The 25,446-nt window shown below is 32.3% G+C and overlaps 3 protein-coding genes across 3 annotated transcripts; all 3 read right to left on the bottom strand.

Annotated features, from left to right (window-relative positions):
- Positions 1 to 293: 293 nt before the first annotated feature.
- LOC130635589 (cell division cycle-associated 7-like protein) lies at positions 294 to 9,913 on the bottom strand. Its single transcript, XM_057444955.1, has 2 exons — positions 9,889 to 9,913; positions 294 to 1,411 (listed from the first exon to the last, which is right to left on the bottom strand). Exon 2 carries the CDS (start codon positions 1,375 to 1,377, stop codon positions 553 to 555), a length of 825 nt encoding a protein of 274 aa, XP_057300938.1. The 5' UTR covers positions 1,378 to 1,411; positions 9,889 to 9,913; the 3' UTR covers positions 294 to 552.
- On the bottom strand, positions 7,100 to 7,768 carry LOC130646224 (cyclin-dependent kinase 4 inhibitor C-like). The gene is made up of 2 exons (XM_057452426.1): positions 7,762 to 7,768; positions 7,100 to 7,587 (listed from the first exon to the last, which is right to left on the bottom strand). The coding sequence occupies exons 1-2, from the start codon at positions 7,766 to 7,768 to the stop codon at positions 7,100 to 7,102; spliced, it is 495 nt and encodes a 164-aa protein (XP_057308409.1).
- Positions 9,914 to 12,379: 2,466 nt separating the features above from the next.
- LOC130646136 (E3 ubiquitin-protein ligase TRIM56-like) lies at positions 12,380 to 13,821 on the bottom strand. Its single transcript, XM_057452310.1, has 2 exons — positions 13,556 to 13,821; positions 12,380 to 13,264 (listed from the first exon to the last, which is right to left on the bottom strand). Exons 1-2 carry the CDS (start codon positions 13,819 to 13,821, stop codon positions 12,520 to 12,522), a joined length of 1,011 nt encoding a protein of 336 aa, XP_057308293.1. The 3' UTR covers positions 12,380 to 12,519.
- Between the last annotated feature and the right edge of the window lie 11,625 nt (positions 13,822 to 25,446).

The raw sequence follows: 25,446 nt of genomic DNA, 5'->3' as shown, positions 1-25,446 counted from the left end.
CTTGGTCAGCGAAAATAGATGCTCGCGACATTTTTCATTGGCTGATAACTGATGTAAAAGTCGTATTCGCAAAAATAAATTCATTCCTGTGAAATATCCGAAATCGATGGATTTTACGAAAATAAATTCTCGCGAACTCGATAAAACTACGCGAATGGCGTGATTCAAAAAAGATTTCCGGTCGTAAAAATATCTTAAACTTGTAGATTTGCGGAATTACCGAAAATTGAGGGTTGCTTTTCACGCCCATGGGATTTTTTCCAAAAAACAAAAACAAAAAACAAATAAAGGTGTATTTTAAATGAAATTTTATTGGAATTTATAAAATATTTTATTAGCTTTGCTAATAGGAACATATAAACATGTAGAACTGTACTATTATAATCTCATCCAAAAAAACACACATTACTAAACTGTTTAAAAACCGTTTATAGTATACGAGACTCCTTTAAGGCACACAAATTATTTGGGACAAAAAATTACGTGTTTATCCCATGTCCTGACTCATAGTCCACATATAAATGTTTTCTAAATTTCCTTGTATTGGAATAACTAGTCTCCGAGGAAAGTTTTCACGTCAGTGTAGCCGTTTTCTTTTGCTAGGTGTATCAAAATCCCTGTAGCTCTCTTTCCTCTTTTCTTCATGCAAAAACTACAGTTACATATGCCCCGACATGGAGGGCAAAACCACGCCTCGTTACGCAGGGCTTCCTTTGCGCATTCTCCATAACGATTCTTTAAACATGGTCCGCAGAATTGGCCACGAACTCCTACACATTCACTATTACGACAGACTGTTTTTGTGTCAATAGTTTTTTGACGGCATTGATGACAGGATGTGCCGTACTCTGAGTCGTAGTGTTTGTCGGAAGTTCTTTCAGCTACATCTTCAATTGGTCCAGGTTCCAACACTGGTACATATCTCCGACGGGCCAGCTTTTCGGTAAATTCTTCATCACTGTAAGTGTCGACGTAATCACTAAAATAATCTTGGGTAATCGGTTTGCGATCTTTCATCTTTTCTGCTTGTCGTTGCTGTATCTTTTCCCACTTTGTAAATCGAATACCACCTGAAGACAACGGTCTCCTTGGAGTATCTTGCCAGTCATCAGAAATTCGAATTTTTTTGTCTCGTGAAATAAGCGTCTCTCCAGGCAACCTTTTACACGACCGACTTATTGAACGACGGGGAGTCAATGATGCTATATTCTTTATATATCCTTCACTCAGTCTATTCTTTCTTTTCTTTCTGTTAGTTTTAGCGGAACTTGACTTTAAAAAAACACCCTCCGGAAATATTTTTCTAAACTCTTCATTATGCATCTCAATATTCTTTCTTCGTTCTTTCTCATAATCACTTTCTTCATAATCTTCCATCCCACCAGTGGATGTGACAATTTTAAACTTTCTTCTAAAATATAAAAAAGTATGAGAATGTGCAGTTAGAAATAGGAATAAATAGAATAGTATCGAGTCGTGAAGTTAGTTAGTTATAGGTAGTTGCTGATAAAAGAGCTGGGGAGTTGCTAAATTTCATGGTAACAGAATTATTAAGTCGTATGTGGTCTTTCTGTACAAATTGAAATTTAATTTAAAACCCTAGAATGACTAAACTTAATTTTGTTACATCTTTTGTTCAGTTTTATTTTTCAGGAAAAAAGCGAAGTTGAAAATGACTATTGTCTTTACATTGTACAAAATTAGGAAAAATTGGAAAAGTGCCCAGCTTTTTTTAAGCGCCTCCTTGATTAAGCGCCTATGCAAAAAAATCCAAAAATTTAATAAGCGCCCAGGGCGCTTGTTTGAATCATTACAGTATATAATTTTCCTTCAATATGATGCGTTTTATAGCTCGCTTACCATTACTGAGTTTAATCCTAATTTCTTGAAAGAAATTTCACTTTTACCTTCTGTTTAAAATGCTGGCTCTGCCATATTTATATTTTACATAATAATTTTGAGTCCAGATGTCTTTGAAAATTGAGGCGTTGTGTGAACTTGATCACTTTTATGAAAAGATGGGCAATGTTGTATGGTGCAGTTCCTAACAGATGGTTGCCACAGCATAATGCAACCGATTTTTCATAGAGAACATTAGAGAGAGCATTATAATCAGATGTGCTGTGAAAACCTTGAATAAGGGAAGACTTTCTTAAGTTATTTACATGTAAAATTATCGCTGGCCTATAGAAGAAAACTACCACTCCAAACAAAACCCCAATTGGGGGGCCATGTTTCTATTAAAGTCGGAGTAGAACGAGTTATTAACTTTTACCAGGAAACAAGGGGTGAAAAAGAAAGAATCCTTTTGATTTTTGTTTTAAATTTTATGTAAAACTATCTTTAAAAAGTATTATATATATAAGTTCTTTCTTTTATTCTCGGTTGTTGCAAAATTTTGATTATTTTTGTGTAATGAATGACATTTTTTTATGTTACATATTAAGTTATTTTGTGTGGGTGAAGAGTGTTGAAAATTTTTGCTTTCGCATAGGAAAAAATCTAAAAAAACAATAGATTGATATCATTATGCTAAGTTTCAAAAATTGCGGACTCTTTTCTTGTTATTTTAGGTAAGTAGCTATATGTAGCTAAAACAATGCTGTTAAACAAGATATCTTCTTTACACAATTTCCTTTTTTAACAGCAGGAAAGTGAAAGTTTCCTCTGGCTGCAAGATCATTTTATTCAGAAGGCTTCTTGTATCCTAATATAATAGCTACCAAAATCAAGATACCAATATTATCAGAGGAATAGCTCTCCATAACATTGTCAGGTTTCCCACAACTAATTTTGAGTAACTGCTTATACCAAGGTTGGTTTTGTTGGTTCCATATGTAGAAACTAGTAGACTTGTTTGCATTCTTGGGTAAGGTAAGCCATAATTTCTAACAACTGCATGATCAGTTAGGCTCATCAACAAATCAGGGACCTCCTAGTGCAGGTATTGGATCTTTGGGGATTCCGCAATCCAGGCATCAGATCCCCGGTGCCTGCATCGCTTCCCAGTGCTAAACATTGAGATTTTTGCTCATTTGCACATGTAAAATATGCACATCTATGTACTTCCTTATTGCAGATTGGTTTTCCAGTTACTTTAGATATGATTAAGAATTTTAGTAGATTTATGCATACCAAATTGGATATTTTACAGCCAGATTGGCTGAAAGTTGCATCCACTTTGGCTGACATGTACTTGAAATAATTAACCAAAACATTAACCTTGAGAATCATTATAACACTTGGATATGTCGTTTTGTGATTGATTTATTTTTAACTGGTATATTATAGCATAAGTATCACTTAATTATGGTCAGTACGGGATCTTTGCCCAATCGGGTGACTGTCCCCCAATCGGGGTAAAATCACCCGATCGAGTGAGTGCACAACCACCCGATCGGGAGAGACTTACTGAATTGGGTGATTTTTTTTCTTGCTTAAAATTGCGTTTTAAAAGGGCAAGCTGCTGGCCAAAAGTGCAATATAATTTTTGTTTACATTAAGTCATACTTATTTTGCGCCGTTTCACCAATTAAAAAAAGAATTCACTGTCGTTCCCGATGCTATTGATGATTTCTTGAGTTGGATTGTCTACATGGTGCATATTTTCAGTCTAGGTTGCACATGTTGAGGCTTTGAAGCTCATACTTTGAGTTGGTTTAGTAAGAAGCCAGTATAGCAAGCTATATAGAGAAAAATGTGCATACTTTTTATCATATCTGACACAAAATATATAAGAGAAATATTGATATCTTTCACAAAGCTAGCTAGCTGTATCTAGAGCAGCTTAAGCTGACTAGGTGCTAGGCAATAACTAATTCTCTCCCAAGCAGTTTGGTTTGTTTATGTATTTAGCTAGCTAGCTAAAAATTTACCGCCAGTTATGACTCACTCAATGGGGTGGTCATGAAAAATTCCCTCCGGTGCCGACTCACTCAATCGAGTGGTTTACACATTCGGGTGACACTCATCCGATCGGGGAAAGATCCCGTACTGACGGTAAACAAATATGGCAGAACAAAAATTTGCATGTTGAGCCTAACTGCTGAAGTATTTAGTGCGTATTTTGAGTTACTAGAAAACTCTCCGCAACACCAAAAAAAGCACACAGTGAGCCATCTTTCCTCCTGTTCCAAAACATCGTTGGGGTTAACTTCAGTATATGGTAACATTTTTACTTGCTGATATTAAATTACAGCCCAGGAAAAGTCGCTGGATAGCTAGCTATAGGTTAAAAGATTGGTTCTAGTTAAAAACAATAAATCTGATTATCAGAAATGTTGATACCAAATAAGAATACAACAGATAAACAAGTTCGGAGTCCTCACACATATCTTTTCATATCAATATCTGAACCTAAAACCACATAATATTTCGGAACTGTATTCGTACGCACTTTAATATGACATAAAGTGCGTATTAATAGTGCGTAGCGCTATTCATACGTAGAAAAAAGGAAAAAAAATCCTAACCCTAACCCTAAAGCACTTTACGTACGAATAGCGGATGAACATATACGTACTCAAAAATGGGCAAAAGTGCGTACGAATATACACTACGTAATATTTCTGTTCAAGAAACGAACCAGCCATGTGATTTGCCTCGCCTACTTCTGATATTTTAAAAAGCATGCCGAAAGAGACAAAGAGTCTGGAAACGAGGCGAAGTATTTAATAAGTATGAAAATAAGTATGAAATACGGATGTGCTATGATAAATATTCACCTATATGAGGCGGACATTGTTTTTGTCAACCTCACCCCTCAGCATGGGGTGTACAACGTCCACGCAAAAATTTAAGAATGATGCAAAGGTTGAAGTGCAGTAGACGTCCGTTAATTCGAACACGCAAGGGACTAAATTATTTGTCTGATCTAACGGATTATCACAAGTTCAGAAAAAACAAGAATTTTAATAAACGTTTAAAGGTTTTATGCTAATAAAACTTTATTACAACTTTACTACAACTTTTTATGAAAATATTTTACCATTGTTTGTTTGGCGACAGCAAGGCCTCCAAATTCCTTGTAAACTTAATTTTATTGGAAATTCCAATTTAATTGATAAATTGAAAGAAATTTCGCCACCATTGATGCAATAAAAATGAATAAAAATGAAAACGTTTTTTTTTATTTTCCCATAAGATTTTATTTATCGATATACAAAATTTCGAATTAACGAGCATAATGCAGCCTTGGGATTAACAAATTGTCCGAATTAGCGAAATGTTCGAATTAGCAGAGTTTAAATTAAGCAGCTCAAAATATTAGAATTTATTAAACCAAACTCAAGAGACTTGGCAATTTGTTCGAAATAACGGAAAGTTCGAAATAAGCGGCATTCGAATTACCGGTAGTCTACTGTATACCAACCTGTTGTATCCAAAGTCAGGTTGTGTTGCCACAACCCAAATAGTTTAATAGGCTTGCTATGGCATGAGGTGCAATCTCATCTTTCAAGCTAGAGGGTAGATATGTAAAAGATCCAAAATGTGTCATTATAATTATTTATAACAGATTCAATTGTTGCGTCACTGCTAATTATTTCTGCAAATTTATGTTGTCCAATTGAGTACTCAATCAAACAACAAAAATAGCAGTAGATATGAATAAGTTTCCATGAACAAATACCTAATAAAGTTTGTTCAAGATTGTGAATTTTACTTTTAGTAGAAACTTGTTGAAGCTTACTAATTTCAGCATATATTATCTTATGCAAATAATAGTGTTTTAGGCAAGGACTACTGAGCCTCTTGTTGTAATGAGCTGATTCCTAGATAATAGTTGTTGACTAGAAAAAACTGCTGTTTCATACATACACGACCCTACAATATGATTACCCTGCCATGTAGTAATACATAAAAAATTATTGTTTTGGTAAAAAAAGAGGCCTTTAAAATGCCTACCTCTACATACATCGTTTTAAAAAATTGATGTTTCAATCTTGAATCGAACTGAGCACTCACTGACAACTTTTATTATTTTAAAACAAGATATTTTTGAATACTTTAGAACTACATAAACATGCAATATCTTGCTATGCTATCAGAGTAATATTATAAATTTGACAAAACTAAACAACAAGCTTGAACGTAGCAGCGTTTTAAAAGCTATTAATGTGCGCAGTGCTGTTGAAAATCAAATAGTCCAGCAACTGAGGTTGGATTAACCTACCTATTATGTCTCAACTTGGAGGAAAGAATACGGAAGGAGAAACAACTTCATTTCTGTACACTTTAAATGTATTGAATTTTCTATTGTTTTTAATTTCAAAAGAATCAGTGCGTGAGGTGCTCGACCGAGTCTTTTTCGCAAAAAAATGATTAAGTTCCATATTCTCCTTTAATAGGGGCTAACTTTTTTCTATTGAAATCTGACTGTAACACGCTGCAGGCACGTGATATTTGTATGGAAAGTGTGCCTAATATAAGTCGGTAAACATTGCTGTTAAAAACGTCAACAATACGTTTGGAAAAAAGCGTTTAACCATGATAATAACCTATTTTTGCAGGCTTGAGTATACCACTTTGATCATGAAAAACAATATAGATAGATATGCGCCGGACGAGTGCCGACAAAATGTGTGCTGGATTAATGTTTATTCTAACTAAAGAAATAACTTCTTATAACAGAACGTCGTTTTAAAACGAGATATAAACTTTTTCTTTTTGTTTACAAAAGTGTCGAGCATGTGCTTCTTCGCTAATTATGTTAACATAAGAACAAAAGAAATTTTACCGATTTCAATATGGCTTCTTGTTTTGATAATATTATCAAATTCATCATCAAATTATCTAATTGTTTTTATAACCAATCATAGTTGCGAATTGATATTCACGAATAATTTAGTCACACAACCGCCAAAATTTCAAATTAAGTTTCTATACAGACACCTGCTAGAACCTCACGCAGTGTTTCAATAGAATTAAAAGAGTTGTTTCTCCTTCCGTATTCTTTCCTCCCAGGTCTCAATGAAATGAAGCTTGTTCCAAAAAATATTTTAACTTGTGATAAAGATAAGAAAAAAAATCTGTCATGGTGTTACGAAACTGATAGAAATGTTGATGATTCCGTTTTTTATTGAACAGTAAAAATAGTTCTTCACCATAATTTATCAAAATACTGACTAGAGTGACGTTCCTCAAATAAACGATTAATAGAGGTAGTGTTATCCAGATCAAAAGCTGTCGCATTTTTACTGTTTCGTATGTTCACATCAATACCTGGCATTGATAACAGTAATTTCACACATTCAGCATGATCATGACGAGCTGCGTAATGCAATGGCGTGTTACTGTCATCGTCTACATTGTTGATACTTGTGACGTCATGATTGATTAGAATTTTTAAAACATCATAATGACCATAGCGTGCACTGTAGTGATATGCATTCCATTTATCTTCATCCACAGCATACACATCACTACCAGCATCAATCAAATCTTTTACTATTGATGGTTTGTTGTAACTTGCAGCTTCCATCAATAGTGTACGTTTATAACGATTTCTTATTGCAACGATATTTGGATTGTTGATAAGAATTGAATAAAAACTTTCAATATCTATATTTATAATAATTTCTACAAGTTCTAAATTAAATAATAATTAATCAATCGAGATTATTGCAATTAAAACAAAAATTACAAAGTAAGAGACACGTCTGTTTATTCGCAAAACGTCATATTAGCATAACATTTCAATGATTTTTAAGGAATAATTCCTTTCACGAAAATAAATTTCGCAATTTTGCTAAAATAGCAAACTGCCCATTATTTCTAAATTGCTGCCCGCTCGTTTTCTTATTGTCTTTACAATTCACAAAATTAATTTCTGCGGAAATCGAATATTTAAGTCATGTTTTCATAAAATTAATATTTCTCAAAAACTGCTATTTGGAATTCGTTTAGTATTTTAACACTGTTCCTGCTGGGCCTTTTATGGGCTCCTTAATGCTCGGGGGAGGGGATGAGGAAGCTGATTCGACCATCCTGTGTAATTTTTACAATCGTTGTCCGTTGGACTTGAAACTTACCACAGTATTAACAAACAATTTGATGAAAAATTTGATGTTGTCAGCATTTTTGGTGACGATGGCATCAAATTCGGTGACATATAGAAAAAAAGGACTAACTTTGAACTTAGTTAACGATTTTGAATGTTGTATAATTGCGATGAATTTAGTTACAGTAATAATAAAAACACTTAATAATATAAACTGAAAAGTCACATGAAGCTTTTAACAACATGTAAAAACGTTTTTTACTAAAAAATTATTTTTCAGACTTTTACTCAACAAAAAATTGTTGTCATGACCTCATTTCGGCCTATGTCCGAAATTTTTTTTGAAAAAAAAATAAAGTTATGTTTTTCCCTTTCGGAAAAAGTTACACTCGTAAAATCGTGAACAGTAATTTTCGCTATAATTAATTCGGTGGTATGCTTGTATTATATTTGTTCTTATGTTATATTACATTATATTCTTTACTTTATTGATGCACAGATATACATTTAAGCATAACTGTTATAACAACAATTGCGTTTGCTGCATGTTCATTTACCCATGTCCCAAATATGTCATGTTGTTCATGGGCCAGTTAAGACCTTGTTTTTTTGATAATTATTTATAATAATTTGATAATTATTTAACCCAAATAGGGTCCCATAACGTTTAAGAAAGAGTTGCAAAACAGATAACGAAAAGGAGTTGTAAAACAGATAACAAAAAATACGGAAGTTTACGGATGCAATATTTTAACAATCATTTAAGAACCATTGAGGCTGAACACAAATTTTGTTGTGTTCAGTTCATTTTATATAAAAAAGTGTGTAGCTAGATAGCTGAGGGTAAACTTAATCATTTATGATGATTATGATGAACACACACGGTTAGGTAATTTCTTAGCATAAATCTAGGTTCAATATTTTACTCCGGCACTGTGCTTTAAGCACACTCCTGATTTCGTTATAAATGATATAAAGCTTCTTGCCTAAAGGATAGAAAAAAGAGTTCTTCTGTTTATTTCTTTTGTTAATTCAAAGTTTTGAAGCCATGTAATTGTAATTAACGGTCTAGATTTTCACTGCTGCCAGGTGGAAAAACAATGCGCGTAATTTTTAAAAAATGGCAGATGCAAGATGTAAACAAACAAGCAAAATTAAATCAAAATTATCATTAAGTTTTTTAGTCGACAATAGTTCGTTACTACAAATTTGAATTGTTCTGTATTTGTCATTGCTTTGAAGAAATCGAACATATTGACATATCTTTTAACAAAACAAAGGAAACTCCTAAATCTTTTGAAATACCAACAAACAGGGAAATCCACGTAAGCTGCTCCTCAGGTTCTAAAGTCCATTTAAACTTCTTGTCTGATATATCGCTCGCCATTATTGTTTTTCTTTTGCTTTGGATCGCAATGCTAATTCTTTTTTTTTTAACCTGCTTTGGCTTGTCAAAGTGATATTATATGAACCGATTATTTCAACCCACCTAACGAACCCGTCCTGGGTTGAAAATACGAGCCAACCCGCCTAGACGGGTTGAATCACCTCATATAATGTCAAATATTTTTAGTAGAGATTTGCCATTATACCGCGCTGTTTAATTTTATCATACTGATATGTGTTGAGCCAATACCGAGGAAACTCGCTTCAAATAATTAGGCTCTAAGAGTGTCCAGTGGTCTGAAGTTAGTTTTTTTTAGTCGGCCGACAATCTTAGGTCCAAGTTTAAACCCTATGCTACCAACCTTGTATTCTGGCATGTATTAACATACATTTTAAAAGGCATATATAAATGTCACTGTTTATGTAAGCAGTGGAAATTAACCGTTTCGTATATGGCAGATTTGGAAACCATCTCGAAAGGCTGAAAGAACTAAAAAGGTTACCTTTAAGTGTGTAAGACTTTGCATCAAACAATACCTTTTTTGGCTTTACGTTTCTAAAACAAAAAATCATTCAGATAATGTTTTTATCTTTCACGACTTTTACAAAGGATGCAAATTAAGTTTTCTTTATATAGAACTAAGCCGCGTTGTTTTAGTGCAGTATGTTCTAAAACACATTTCAATACTAGAAATGGTGACAGAAAAGGAAGGGTACCGATTGTAGATAGTACGGGACTTCGTGGTAGACGAACATTTCTACAAATCTTGTACCTGCAGGCGTGTGTAATCCCTTTTACCGATGTTACTTTGTTTGTTTAATTTTTTTTTAACTTATCTTAGAAACTGAGCAATTTGCCAACATTTAATTTCATTGTGTTAGTTTTATTTTCAGAGGGCATCTTCTTCCTACCCAATTGACAATTGGTAGCCTCATAAATAATGATGGAACCATGTTCACCCATTCTAATTTAGACTTGTTTTATTGTCTTTGTACTTGTATTTTAAGGGCAAATTTTTTTGTTGTTGTTCGTAGGTTCATTTTTATTAATCAGCTTTGAAAAAGTGCAATTCTGTCCCCCTTTTTGTATTTTAAACCTTAATTCTATTCCAAGGGTGTATCAGTCACTGTTTTTAAGTTCATTGTTTTTTTAATCTGCTTTCTGAAAGTGGAATTCAATCAACACAACAGCTATAGAATTACAGTTGCTAGATAAATAGGGTATTCACTGAATTCGTTAAAATAGCTAAACAAAGAAACAAACTAAATAATAAATTAAGTCAACACAATAAGAATTAAATTAAATTAAAGTAGATCTATGAACAACAGAATTTATCTCATAATAATACAGAGTGTGTGTCTGTATGTGTGTCTATAACAGGCAAATTTTGCATTGATGTAGCCGAAAAACTTATGTCTCAATATTAAATTTGCTGACGTTACGGCGCGACGTCAATAACACTACCTTGACGCTAATTAAATTAATGAAACCTTTACAGTGGACTTAAAAATTTGGGGCCAAATAACTTGGAAAACTGCTTTTTTTTCTTGGGAGTATTTCATGCGATTTGAGATTTGAAATTTTGTGTAAGATTTTAAAAACTTTTATGGAAACAGTCTTTTTTGCATTTTCAATTTAATTTTTTTGGTGAAGGACAGTATTTTATGTACTAAAATATTTGTTGATGTCACCAAACTTTAAATGACAGATATTTACTGTTTTTCTGCCTACGTGAATTTTTCCACGGGCCTTATCGACTAGTCTCTTATCACAATACAGAGACTGTGTCTGTGTGTCTGTCTATCTATAACAGGCAAAGTTGTGTTCATTTTCCTTTAATGTAGCCGAAAATCTTTTGTCTCATCTGTTAAATTTTCTATATTCCTAATATTTCTAATTTAACGTCAATATCTGATATTAAATTAATGAAGCCACTACAACGCACTGATATTTTTGAGGCCAAATAACTTGGAAACGAGGTGGTAACGTCAGCCATTCTTCATCGCACCGGTAATTAGGTATCAATTTGGGTAAGTTTCTCAACCCTTGGGTCCCCGATCCGTTTCGGAACAAACGGGTTGATGACGTCATCAAAAACACCTATAGCACAATATTTCCGCAACCGTTTGTCAAAGATACATAACCCTATACATTTTCTTGATCAGCGTTTCAGCCTATGCGATGAAGGTAACAGTTAAAAAATTATTAAAAACTTTTTTTGTGTATTTTGGCGGGTCTTTGCTGACGTCTGCAAAATTTTTAAACCCTTATATTTCCTTAGGCGTTCGTGGAAAACATATGATGCTATACAATATTTTAACCAAGGTTTCAAGCTCTACACATTATAGACAAAGAAGAAATAAACTTTGACCACAATTTTTATCTGCACTGCACTGCTGACGTGAGCAAAACATCTAAAACAACCTATTTGTTCATTGTCCTTCTGCCTAAGTGGATTTCTCCACCGTCGTTAACGATTAGTATAACAATAGATATAATCCTTCAATGAATAGTTGTATCATGCTGTGCTGCATGGACGGACAACAATTAAGTGAGATATGCTTCTCCGTAACAACGATTTATTTTTAAGTTATTTATTTTAGGGAAAAATAAATTTTCACATTTGGAAAATGTTCTTCACTTAATTTACAAAAAAAAAAGAGAAAAAACAAATTTTCTGCATTTATAAGATTAGTTGTACTTAGCTGTGCTGCATGGACTGTCAATTTTATTTTTAAGTGATTTATTTTGAAGAAAATAAATTTTCACATTTTGAAAATGTTCAGCACTTAATTTACAAAATAAAAAAGAGAAAAAATACAAATTTTCTGCTTTAAATGTGCTTACCTCTTTGGCTCTTGCCAACAAACACGTTTTACGGATTGTTTGTAACCTATAAAACAGATTGAAAACAAAAATTGAAATCACTTACGTAGAATTTTAAGGAAATAAAATTAAATCACTTTAAAAATACCTTTGATTTCAATGAGTAAGCTTTCCAAATTATTTTCTAATTGTGCATAGCTAGGCATTTTTTCAGTTTTATCCATCGTACTTTTGTAAACAGAACATTTGTTATGGTCTACAGCGTTGACATCATCGACAGAGATTTTCATTTCTCCCAACGGATTTGTCAAGCCATCTTGTTCATTATAGTGTTTAAGATGCATATTATAACTGGGGATAACTCTTGGTAAGGAAGATAGATGCAAAGTTTTCTTTTAATTTCCAACTTCTCGGCGACTAATTCAAAGTCGCATTTTGAATTGAATTCTTCCATGTACTTCGAAAATTCCTGCATTCTAGTATTGTTGGTGAGTCCACTTGAAAATATTTTTGATTCAAATTCTTTCATCTTTTGATCAAAACTTAGCAGCAGATTTTCTTCTTCCGTGTTTAGTTTTTTCAGATAATCTTCTATTCTTTTTAACTTCCTGATTTTTAATTCAAGAACAAATGCTTCTCTGCTACATTTGAAACTTTTTAACGACTCATGATATTCTTTTGTTAATTTTTCCAATACCAATTTTGTTTCCTCAAACGATCCTATGAAACACTGAAACCACTTTCTTGCTTCCTCACCAAACTCAGCAATCGATTTCATTTCGTGATTCTTATGGCTTCTGTTTTTACAATATACGCATGTAAACTTATTGTGACAGTCAATACAGACATATCTTCCAGGGGAATTATGTTCCTTACACAGTGGTTGTAATTTATCATTAAAGGTGACATTGATAAATGATTTGTTGATGCAAGAATGTATGTTTTGACATTTTTCACAAATCTTTGCACCGCACGTTGCACAAGAGCAGCTGACAATTCGCTTACATTTCTTGCTTTGCTGACATTTTGGATTACTTTCTTTAACATTGGACCTATAAAAACAAAACTAGGACTTGTAATTTTGCAGTTTTTTTACTTTGGTATCTTTTATAAGGTTACTTTACTTTTCGGAAATGTATCGCAACCACAAAAATTCAAGAAAGAATAAATTAATGTTTACTATTTCCGAAGCTGAATATTCTGTTTTTACAGCTTACTTGATTGAAATAAAATATAGAACGATCAAGTATAAAGACGGATCTTTTCGCTGGCATATATACGAGTTTTTTCTTATATTTTAATAAACAGAATTTGTTTTTTAGAATGGAGAATAATGTACATACAGCGTATTCACAATGTTATTCACCACATAAGCAGTATTTAACGTTGATACTGTCTCGTGTGGACCAAGTCTTGTTTTTGTGGAGCATTTAAATGGACACGGTATTTCAGCACTTCCGTCTTCTTTAAAAGTAGCAAGGTCATCTAAACAATGTTGGCAATACGTATGCCCACATTTAAGATGCTTTGGATGATGATATGTGTCTAAGCAAATAGTGCATTCCAATAACGAGGAAAGTTGGTCTAGTGATGCTTCAGCCAAAGCCATTGCTATTGAAGGACTCTTTAAATATACTTAAATAGAGAAAGAATAAACTAGTGTAGTATATGGAAATATGCGTTTACGTTAAGCTTAAGTCAGACATGTTATTAAATCAGTCATGTCGGAAACAATATATACTTTCTGCTTAGGGTTTAGAATAGGGTTTAGACTGTTTTCTTGTTGGGATATTGCTGTGCTCCCAAGACTTTGGTTGTTCAAATAGGAGTATTAAATGAATCTTCGCAGGATCCCCGTTGATAGTAGCACTAATGAAACTGTGGAGCCTTGGTAAAAAATGTCAATAAAATAAATAATAATAATAATAAGAATGATAGTTGTAATTGTAAAGATGCCGAATGTGTCCTGCGTTACATCATTACAATTAATCACCCGAAATAAAGTCGAACAATTTCCTTACTGTTATTTCATTTCATGCATGCAAACGTACAGGAATTGTAATTGATCTGTAATTTTCATTAGTCTCAAGCTGCAGATAATATATCAAATGCTATTTCTCGGAAATTTTCTTTGACAATTTTAGCTGTTAATGAAATATCTGCAGAAACCTTAACTCTTTTAAAGTACTTTAAGATGCAGTCATACAAAGTCCTTTTGATGGTTATTTTGTTACATTTATTGATCATTTTTCCCGTATTTCATAAATAAAAAGAATCCAAAATATTTGATTATGTATTTCAAAATTGTAAAATGTTACTGTTGGCCGTTTTAAAGCACAAATATCTACTTACTGTCAGATTTCAAGTTTTAAACGTTTTTTCGATAGCTCGACATCTTCATTCTCTTAGGTTATTCTTTCTTGACTGAAACTCATTATAAATTAACTTGTCTATTCAAGGTACAATTTTTTCTCTTAAGAATTGTTCAATTAGTATTCAGAATTTTCATTCAGTATATTTTTTCTTTTTTAATTGATAATAACATTAATCGAAAATCGATCAAAGTTTTTTAAGAAAAATGTTTTATAGAGCTTTTTTGAGAAAACCGTAAAAAAGAGAATTGATTTTTCCTGCTACAAACAGACTGACATTGTTGTCTTATTATTATATATTATAATAGATTAGCTATTAACCCCTGTAGTAGAATCAACTTAAGATTTTTTTAATTTTAAAGTGCTTCTTACTAAAAAAGGGTTTGATGGTAAATTCATTAACAAGACTTCAAATTAAACGTTTTAAACGAAATCGACAAAAACAATAACAATGTTTAATTTGCCGTGACTTTGCCAACACAGGTAATTAATAACAAAGCAATTACATTTCACGTGGCTTAAAAAATCATCCCAGCAAGATAAAATACAATAGAAAAGTTCTTAGTTTATGGACGTGATTTATCACGTGATTTGTTTTAGTGAATTATTAAAATAAATAAAACTGTTATTAAAGCCAGAACATATTTCTTGGGAATGTTTTTAAAAAAGATAAAAACGTAATGGACTTTTTTGGCCACAGCTAGGCACAGCTTCATTGATAATTGATAACTCACAACTACGTGATTACGTTTTCATCTTGGCACATACGTATATTCCTAATTTAGTATTCAACGTAAGCAATCGCATAGTGCACTGTTTTAAATATGTAACCCCCGTTTCCGTGAAAAGCGAGAAGCTAAAATTAAGAGAATGTTCAAAGATTAAAACGTAATCGAAGTTTTAAAGCAGGAGATTGGAGTGAAAGGATAAGAGATGTTTGGTGTTTCCATCAACCAAACGTTTTATTTAAAGAAATCATATGTCACCTCCTTTAGTTTCAAACTCTGACGGACGTTAATTGACGTCACAGAGAGGCAAAAATGCCAACATGTTATCTAATTGATCATAAACTGTTATTGTTAAAATCAGCACCATCTATGAGAGACAAAAATATTCTTCAACTGATGGGTTCCCCAACGTTAGAGCAGAAGGTAGCCAGAAATGCCCTTTAACGGTTGTCAGCATAACAATCATGAATATTTTAAATTCCTCCATAGAATAAGAAAAAGGACAACTACTTTGTTATGTTTAGTAGGCACCTCAATTTTGTCACAAAAATTTCAAAGTAAGATAACTCAGATCTGAGCCTGAATAATATTAAAAACACCTACAAAACACACCAAATAAAATGCAGGATAAAAAACAATTCATGTAACAAACGAACGCATAATTGGGACATAGTTATAAAATGCCAATCGATTGTTATGTGATGAGAGACATTATTTATTTTTATCAGTATATATTTTCGCACGTTTACGAGTGAAATTAGGAAATAATCGAACGAGTATTTTTTTTTGCTTTTAATTTTTCGAGTCCATTAAAGCTAATCACACAATGATCTATTTTTGCAAGAGTAGCACAGGATGTCAATTTCAATGTTTTGATTTTTTTATTACCCGATTTATCATTAGTTCGATTCATTGTAAAGATATCTTTTTTGACTTATCTTAAAACGCGAGAAAATAAATATTTATGGGTATGCCTCCAAAAGCAACAGTAATTATCTTAAACGACAAATAAACGCTTTAGAAAATATAATTTTCTCGATATCGAATGTTTTTATTTCTCTTGTTCAGATTTAATGAGCCCTATTTTTTTATGACCTTTTTGTTACCTTATTGTTTTATGAGTTTTTTTTATTATAGTTAGAATTTACATCATCATGTGTATTTTTTAAATTATCGGCGCTCCTTAAAGAGTGCAGTTAGGACCCTAGAGTGCAATTAAGAAATAATTGCACACCACAGAGTGTAATTACGATATAATTTGCACTGTGGAAGAAGCGCCAAACAAGAAAAAATAGGTCATCGTGTGATTATATTCATTAACAGATGACGCAGTGCAATCTCCCTAATAAACTACGATGACATTTTTATCGTAGTTCTTTGTAATTCAATCTTTAGGAAATATTATTGAAGAATAAAATATTGATTTTCTCTACAACCACATATAAATTAATTATTTTACTCATTAACCCTTTAAGCACATTTATCTATAATATCCAGGCTACACAATTGGGTATAAACAGCTTCACCGTAATACCGCATCAATTCCTAAGAACCAGGTTGTCATAAAAAATGTTTCGCATGTTTAAAATAAATTGGACTACTCAACTGTGCAAACACGAACCGTCCAGGTATTGTCCTTAGACAAGCAAATTTTGTGCAACTAATTGTTGTCGACTAAAAAAAAGGTATTTTTGAAAAATTCGCCGCGCCGCTAAAGTTACTTTTTGTTGCCCCTCGATGTAAAGTAAATGATACGCAGCAGTAACTACGAGCACGTCGATGCTTTGTACTCTTCCTAAGATGATATTGTGATAATGGATGAATATTGTACCAATTTTCCATTCCTTGTTAAATAAGGAGCACATGGCTTATAAAATATTGTTCACATTTTCTTTAACAAATTCGTTGAATAAATAATGTTAATGAGAAATTGTGAATACTAGTTGAAAAATTCTGAAAGAATAAACTTCTATCATGAATAGATAAGTGAATTTATAACGAAATATCTAATAAATAAAACAAGATGTGGAGCTGTAAATAAAAACGCGTTTAAAAGTGGAACATTCAGGAAGTTGATACTTGTGGTTTAAAGTGGCCACCAATGACATGGTGTTGCTTAAAAATATTTATTAAGTAAAGGAGAATGGATCAATGACTGTAACATTATGAGACATATTAATAGTATTTGGCATGTTATATGTAGTTGAGACTGATGGCAGCTTTGTTTGACATATTAAACACGGTTTCCTTACGGCTTTAAAAAATAGAATGAAATGCATTCCTACCTTATTACAGGACATTAACAAATTGGGAAAAGTAACAATTCTGAAAGTTAACTAATCTAACTTGATTTAACGCTGTTTGTCAAAGACTTATTTTTTAGAAGCACAAAACTAACGCAGTTATGATATTAACGCGGGTTTGGAGAAGTGTAGTATAAATAATTTTTATTTTCACATTTCTTTTACATTTCTCTTCAAGACAAATGGTTATAATCATGTTCGGCACCTCTCCTAAAATCTTTTACTGCGTGAATTGAATTTCCGAATATCAACACTTGCGAAAATCAACACTATTTGTTGTCCTACATTTTTAAAGTTGTAAAAAACCAACGTTCAAGAAATTTAAGTAATCACAAAATTAATGTATCGCCTAACTTAACGAGTCGATGTAACTAATGCGATATAAAAGCAATGCAGTTAAGGGTAAACTGCGTTAACTTCATACTTTGTTAACTTCATGTAAAAGTAAGTCATAAACAGGTTGTCCAGTTAAAATGTGTATCTTATACTCTGACCATTACGCTTGATTCACTAGTGCTAGTGCGTGCAAATAAGAATTATTAAACTGTTAAAATGCAGTCAATGAAAGTGGTAATAGAATTATCTAAATTCTGTCGTGATATATGTAGTGTGTCTAAATACTAAACACTGACTATTGACTGCATGGATTGTTGACCAATATGTCAATGGTAGCTATCTTGTTATTAGCTACAGGTATTAAGATTCTTACAACGCCCCATTGCAGTTTTTGTTGCTTTCTTTTGGATATGTAAAAGTTACATAATGTGTTTTGGAGCAGTGTAATGAGAATTCATCTTGTCTTTTGATTAATAGATAAAGATTTTAATGGAATATTTGCTTTATTGGATAAGAAATAAATTCTCCATAAATACAAATCTCTACTAATGAACTTATTGGTGGTGAGAAGAAAGCTTTAATTTGTCTTACAATATTCTTAGATGATTATGTCTGTGACGTGGTGGCTTAATTTATTTAAAGTTTGTTATTTCATAGGACAAAGAAGTTTGTGGTTTGGATGCTATGGATGAAATAAAGAAGTTGTATATTTTTTCTTGACGCATCATCACTTCTGAACATTGTATTCATCACCAATCTTTTGAGATTTGTACAAATGGTTTTACATTGGTTTATTGACAAGAAAATATGGAACAATGCAAACGTGTTAATTTTTCTTCTCTTGTCTGTTCCTGGACGTTACACTACGACGATAATGGATTTAGGCTAGTTCATGTGTGCTATCAAATTTAATCCTTGTTTCAATTCCTAACCTTACCTTTATGTATTTTTGACACATAGTAGTCTTTTTTAGTTTTGTTGTCCTATCATTTATTAATATTTTTTATAGCATGAATTACCTGAGTTCCTCACTTAGTAGAGATTTTATAGTAGTTACAGTGTTATGTAATAATCTAATGATTATTTCGTAGCGATGTTGTACAGAAAAACACAACAACGCTGGAGAAGTCCTACACGTTTTCAGGTACGATATTTTAATATAATATTTCTGTACAATGGAGTAAAACCTGAAGTGGGATTTAAGCCCAATAAAAGCTGCATACAAATATATAATTAACGAGATCGTTAACTGTTAATTACTAGACGATAAGCTCGTGGAAAGGTACAGTTAGGCAGAAGAACGGATAAGATCCGTCAGTTGAATTTTTATGACATGGGTAATGATCTCTCAAAACAAATTTAGCATTGCATAGGTTTACGTGCTTTTAACGAACGTTGAAGAAATATAAAGGTTTAAAGATTTCGATGACGTTTGTTGTTTAGAGCTTAAATGTTGATCAAAATAAGGTATAATGTAATGTATTTTTGACTAATGTTTGAAGAGATATTGGGGTTTGAAGATTTTCTGGTAAAGTCATCAACCCGTTTGTTCCTAAATGGATGGGTTGACACTGCGTTATAAAATTGGTTTCGTCATGGTTTCAGGTGGTTGCTAGTTACTGAGTTTGTGAACAATAACGTAAGTTATAAGTGAGTTGCATTGGCTTCATAAATTAAGCTCTTGGCGTTAAATCACTGTTATGGAAATTGCGCCGTAACATCCCAAAATATAGCAAATAAGAAACAACGTTTTACTACACTAAAGGAAAATGCCACTTTGACTGTCACAGATAGACGAAGAGTATTATTATCAGTCGTCACCCCTTGGAAATTTCACGTGAGTTTGCATGTCACAGCAAAGTTCTTTAAACTATATCGCATTTTTTACTTGTACTTTAAATTTTCCTGCGTAATTAACACGCTACAAACGGGTAGGTGGAGTAAGGCTAGTATCATAAACTAGCTGGGAGACCAGCCGTTGAAACACCAATTTAAGCCACAAGTAACTGTGTGACTCGTTAAATGACCTTCAGTGCATAATAAAACCGTAAACTGTTCTAGACATTAAGGTTGAGCCGTTGAACAGTATGTTGAGTAAAGCGCACATAACATGATTCTGTTTCGGGCGTAATATATTTTTCAAAATATAACTTTCTCGCAACGATACTTGAAAGTTCATAAACTGATGTAATTCTGTCCTAAAAAAAGCAATCGGTCAAAATTATTTTATTATATAGACTAAATTTCCACGAAGGTTAAAAAACCAATCGTGACACCGCACTGGGCGCTTAGTATCAAATCAAAAATACAGGAAAAAGTCCATAGTTAACACTGGACGCACTCGTACAGGTGTGCTACAGTTTTCAAAAAAGCTTAATCTCAAACAATCACTCAGCTATTTTAAATTAAAGAAAAAGTGTTAATGAAAGTGGTAGTAGTGTGGCTGGCTACCTAACTGCATAGAGCAGAAGAATTAGTGATTTAAAATTTTGTTGTACCTCTTAATAGGAACAAAGAAAGCAACCCATCGTTATCCTTTCAAGCTAAAAAAGTTAAGACTTTTGTTAAAGTTTATATCACAGTAAAGGGTGTAGCTACAGCTACCTACGGGCATTAAGTATAAGCAAGATTATTAGAAAATTCTGTTACAGACATAACAGTTTTTGACTACTTTCCCTTTATATTCAGAGGTGCTAATAGCACCCAATGCCCCAGAAGGTGCAGCTGATAAGATTGGTGATGATAGCACAAGAATAAAGGCTACCTAGGTGGTTTCATAGGATTCTCCGTCCTAAGTATACGTTCAGAGCCGGAATCTTAAAATTTTTGTACTCAGCATTTGTAGGTGTCTAAAAACGTGACAATAACATGTAAAAAAGGTGACAATTACATTTTGTTGTCCTTAGATAAATCAACGAATTCGCTCTTCCTTTATATACCGTATTTCATGTTTGTCGCTGCTGTGGTACGATTTTGCACAAAAACGGACAATAGCTATTATTACAGAGAGAAAGATTTTTTCTATCCGGCTCATTTATTATAATTTAACCTAACATATCACTTATTTTTAGAACTGCAAAATATCATAGAACATGCTAAAGCGGAAAACTTTCAATCGATTCTCAGCAATAACCGTAATATCATTAAAATGAGAAATAAAGATGGCTACCTAACTGCATAGAGCAGAAGAATTAGTGATTTAAAATTTTGTTGTACCTCTTAATAGGAACAAAGAAAGCAACCCATCGTTATCCTTTCAAGCTAAAAAAGTTAAGACTTTTGTTAAAGTTTATATCACAGTAAAGGGTGTAGCTACAGCTACCTACGGGCATTAAGTATAAGCAAGATTATTAGAAAATTCTGTTACAGACATAACAGTTTTTGACTACTTTCCCTTTATATTCAGAGGTGCTAATAGCACCCAATGCCCCAGAAGGTGCAGCTGATAAGATTGGTGATGATAGCACAAGAATAAAGGCTACCTAGGTGGTTTCATAGGATTCTCCGTCCTAAGTATACGTTCAGAGCCGGAATCTTAAAATTTTTGTACTCAGCATTTGTAGGTGTCTAAAAACGTGACAATAACATGTAAAAAAGGTGACAATTACATTTTGTTGTCCTTAGATAAATCAACGAATTCGCTCTTCCTTTATATACCGTATTTCATGTTTGTCGCTGCTGTGGTACGATTTTGCACAAAAACGGACAATAGCTATTATTACAGAGAGAAAGATTTTTTCTATCCGGCTCATTTATTATAATTTAACCTAACATATCACTTATTTTTAGAACTGCAAAATATCATAGAACATGCTAAAGCGGAAAACTTTCAATCGATTCTCAGCAATAACCGTAATATCATTAAAATGAGAAATAATGATGGTTTTTCATTGTTGATGATTACTGCAGGTTTCAACAAACCATCAATAGTAAAAGCTTTGATTGATGCTGGTAGTGATGTGTATGCTGTAGATGAAGAGAATGGAAACGCACGTCACATCAGTGCATGTTGTGGCTGTAAGAATAATGTAGAGCTAAGAATAATGTAACACTATTGCATTGTGCATCTTATTGTGGTCATATTGAATGTGTTAAGTTATTGTTGTCTGCACAAAATATTGATGTAAACGGACGAGACAAAGGAAAAAAACTGCTTATAATGTTACTAGTAATGATGTGATCAAAGGCTTATTAAAACATCACCTATCAAATTGGAATGTGTTGGATTGCGTTTTTACTCTTCTGATGTAAATAACAACAGTTCTTAATGTGTGACGTTATACAATTATATTTTCCTGCAACACTTTGAAACTTCTTTGAATTTGTTAAATTTTTTAATTGAAACTTACATATTGTTATTTTCATTGTTATGTGATCATTTTAATTTCAATTTGAAATGTTGAATTTTAAAAGAAGATATTTTTTATAACTTTTACTGATAGACTGTGTGTATTGTTTTTACATTTTAATTCCTCACCAATTCACTGTTTCTTGTTAATCTGAAATATTGATCTGCCATCTGTTGGCCATAACTGGTGATTATTGATTTTTTCATATCAAACTACAAGCTTATATAAAAAAGAAATTAATTTTCTATCGGGTAGTGTTTACCTGTATTGAACTAGCGGTGGTCAAAATAATTGCAGTCGAAAAAATATGGGAATTTCAGGTTTGTCGAACTAAAGGCTATATAAGGATTAATGTTGTTTCATGTTTGAAGGTACTTACAACAGATGCGTAAATGCGACGTTTTACTGAGTATTTCAATAAGGTGGACGTCCTTTAATGTTGTTTTTTGGTTTTCCACACTTATTATTGATACATATTTTTCTTATTCTCAGAATTTCGGAATTTTCGTTGCTATTATTTAGAAAATTAAAGTGGTGTTGAGTTCAAACCATGTACCTGCTTTAACTTACTTCTTATACACTTTTAACGCACTGTTGTAGAAAACTAATATAAAACTTTATAGTTTGAATATTAATCCCTAAATATGGTACGCATTTCGTAGGATCAAATATCAGTTGTGATAAATTGTTAATTTTAAACAGGAACTGTGTGCCCAAAGTTCCTTTTGATGTACAATGTCCGCCGTACAAAAGACACGAATAGCTAAAAGCAAAACAAGTAAATGATACAGAATCAGCAGCGTAATTTAAAACATCCGTCAACTTCTACTGTCATTAGCAATCTTTATTCCTTGGTCTGAAGAACTAATTTAAAATCAAAAATAAAAAGTATAAAGACCTTTATTTTCGGAAATGCTTATGGTTATGTCATTAAACTTGGTAAACGGGTAAAATATCACGGCATTTAGATAATTTTGGAGCAAGATAACCGTTTGATATTCCTTTAAATATGACCCTTGTGTGTCCATATATAGTAATAGTAGTTTTATTGTAACTACATGATCTCCAACACAGGATGAGTTTGCCAGCATCTATTAAAGACGGATAAAATTTTAAACGATTACCTTAGGTTGCACTACAACATATCGCCAGAATTCTGATCGTGCTTTTTCCATATATTCGTTGTTCTACATTCATAATTTTTAATAAAACTTGGATATCTTAGTACCGGTTTGTTAGATAATATAGCTAGGCAGTTAACTAGAACCATGTTGAAGAGTCTCTAGACATAATATTAACGCTAACGTTACTTCAACAACCAAACATGATGTTGTTGTTGTTTTGTGTGCATAAAATGAATTCATTAAGTAATACATTGTAGAAATCTGAGATAAAATCGTTCTCAAAACGTCCTTATAATTGCTTTTTCGTGCTTGTATGCATTTGAAACTGTCATTTTTTGGATAAAGGGAAATACTGGTCCACATTGGGCTGTCTTCAAAATCACTGAGCCAATCCGAATTCATAAAATCCCGTAATTCCCGCTTGAATAAGCCAGATGGTTAGCAAAACATATAAAACTTTCCCGTCAGTATTTTCATAAATGTTCTGTACTGCAGCAACATCAACGTACTTGTTTATACCTTCATAGCTTAACTCAAGGAAATAATTTTTGTAGTATTGCTTTTTTGATTTATAGCTTGAATTCTTATCTTCTCTGGTTTATCTGTATTCTCCTTTTTTACCTAGCTATACTACTGTGGAGTCGGTCCAAAGCGGACACTATTGGTGCAGAAAAAAGAGTCCGTCTTATAGAGCTGTCCGCTTTATAGAGATGTTATTCAAAAATCATCACTATAAAAAATAATATCTTAAGATATCTTGCTTAGAAAAAATAACTTGTATTGAGTATTTTTTTTCTAAATATTACTCATATTAAGTTTTAAAATTACTGAAAAAATCATTAAGTAAAATTTTCTTGTAACCTTAAGTAAACTGGACTTAATATTAGAAAATATATCTTGATGTATAAGTAGCACTCGTCCAAGCAATTATTATATAACATCAAGTAATTTTTACTTTATATTTCTTTCTTTTTTACTTTAAATATGAACATACAGCACGCAAGTAATTTTTTCTTAAAATTTGTTTTAAGTATTTATTAACCATTTTATAGTTAAGCGTGAAAATACGGTGGGTCAGTAATTTATAATTATTTGTACCTTTAAGTCTAGTTCTTAGGTTGTTAGGCACAAAATGGTTTATCGCCATCGCGGAGGTGTATAATCATACACACTTTGACAAATAAAGAAAATATAAGAACACAAGTTTTGTATAGGTAAGCATTTTTTGCATATTTCAAAATAAGTTAGCTGACAGGAAATTTTCTCAAAAGTTTCTCATATTAAAAATTAAAAACATGTAATAAAAAAGTTTACTTACAAGTATCGTATTTTTCAAAAATAATTAACGTTTTTATAAGAAACATGATTTTAAGAAACATGTGGCTGGAGTTTTCAACAGCCAACTCATGAAAAATTGAAGAAGTTAATTGACAGGGCTCATGGTGAAAAGTATTTTAGGAGTATAAAACATGGTGAGCTATATAAAATTTGAAAAATACATGTTAAAGTTAAAGATCTATCATGGCTGTACATCTAAAAAGTACTTTTTTAAAATTTAGTGTTCGTCGAAATAAATAACAATCAGCAACAAACTGTCTTGTTTTCGATTTGATGACGTAAATGTTGTCCCGTAGCGTTTATCAGCACAGGATATTTCGTATTTTAATAAGTAAAATTTACTATAGTGTTCGCTAACTTAAGATAATAAAACTAAGTACAAGTAATTTGTGCTAGCTGGGTATTTTTTACTACCTATTCGGAATAGAAAAAATTACTTGCAATAAGATAAATTTACTCAAATCTGGAACTTGGGTTAAGAAAAAATTACTGAAGTTAAATTATCTAAGTAAGTAAAATTTACTACCTATTCGGAATAGAAAAATTTACTTGTGGTTGTATCTAAAATTATGATTTTATATTTTACAGTGCACTTTCAGAGCAAAATTTTGCCGAAAACACAACTTTTTTTTCTTTATATACGCACTTTTTTCTTTTTTTCTATTCCTTTCAGATCAAGGAAAT

This window comes from Hydractinia symbiolongicarpus, chromosome 1 (genome assembly GCF_029227915.1).
Source record: "Hydractinia symbiolongicarpus strain clone_291-10 chromosome 1, HSymV2.1, whole genome shotgun sequence".
Taxonomy (NCBI): domain Eukaryota; kingdom Metazoa; phylum Cnidaria; class Hydrozoa; order Anthoathecata; family Hydractiniidae; genus Hydractinia; species Hydractinia symbiolongicarpus.
This window is presented reverse-complemented; position numbering and strand designations above follow the sequence as displayed.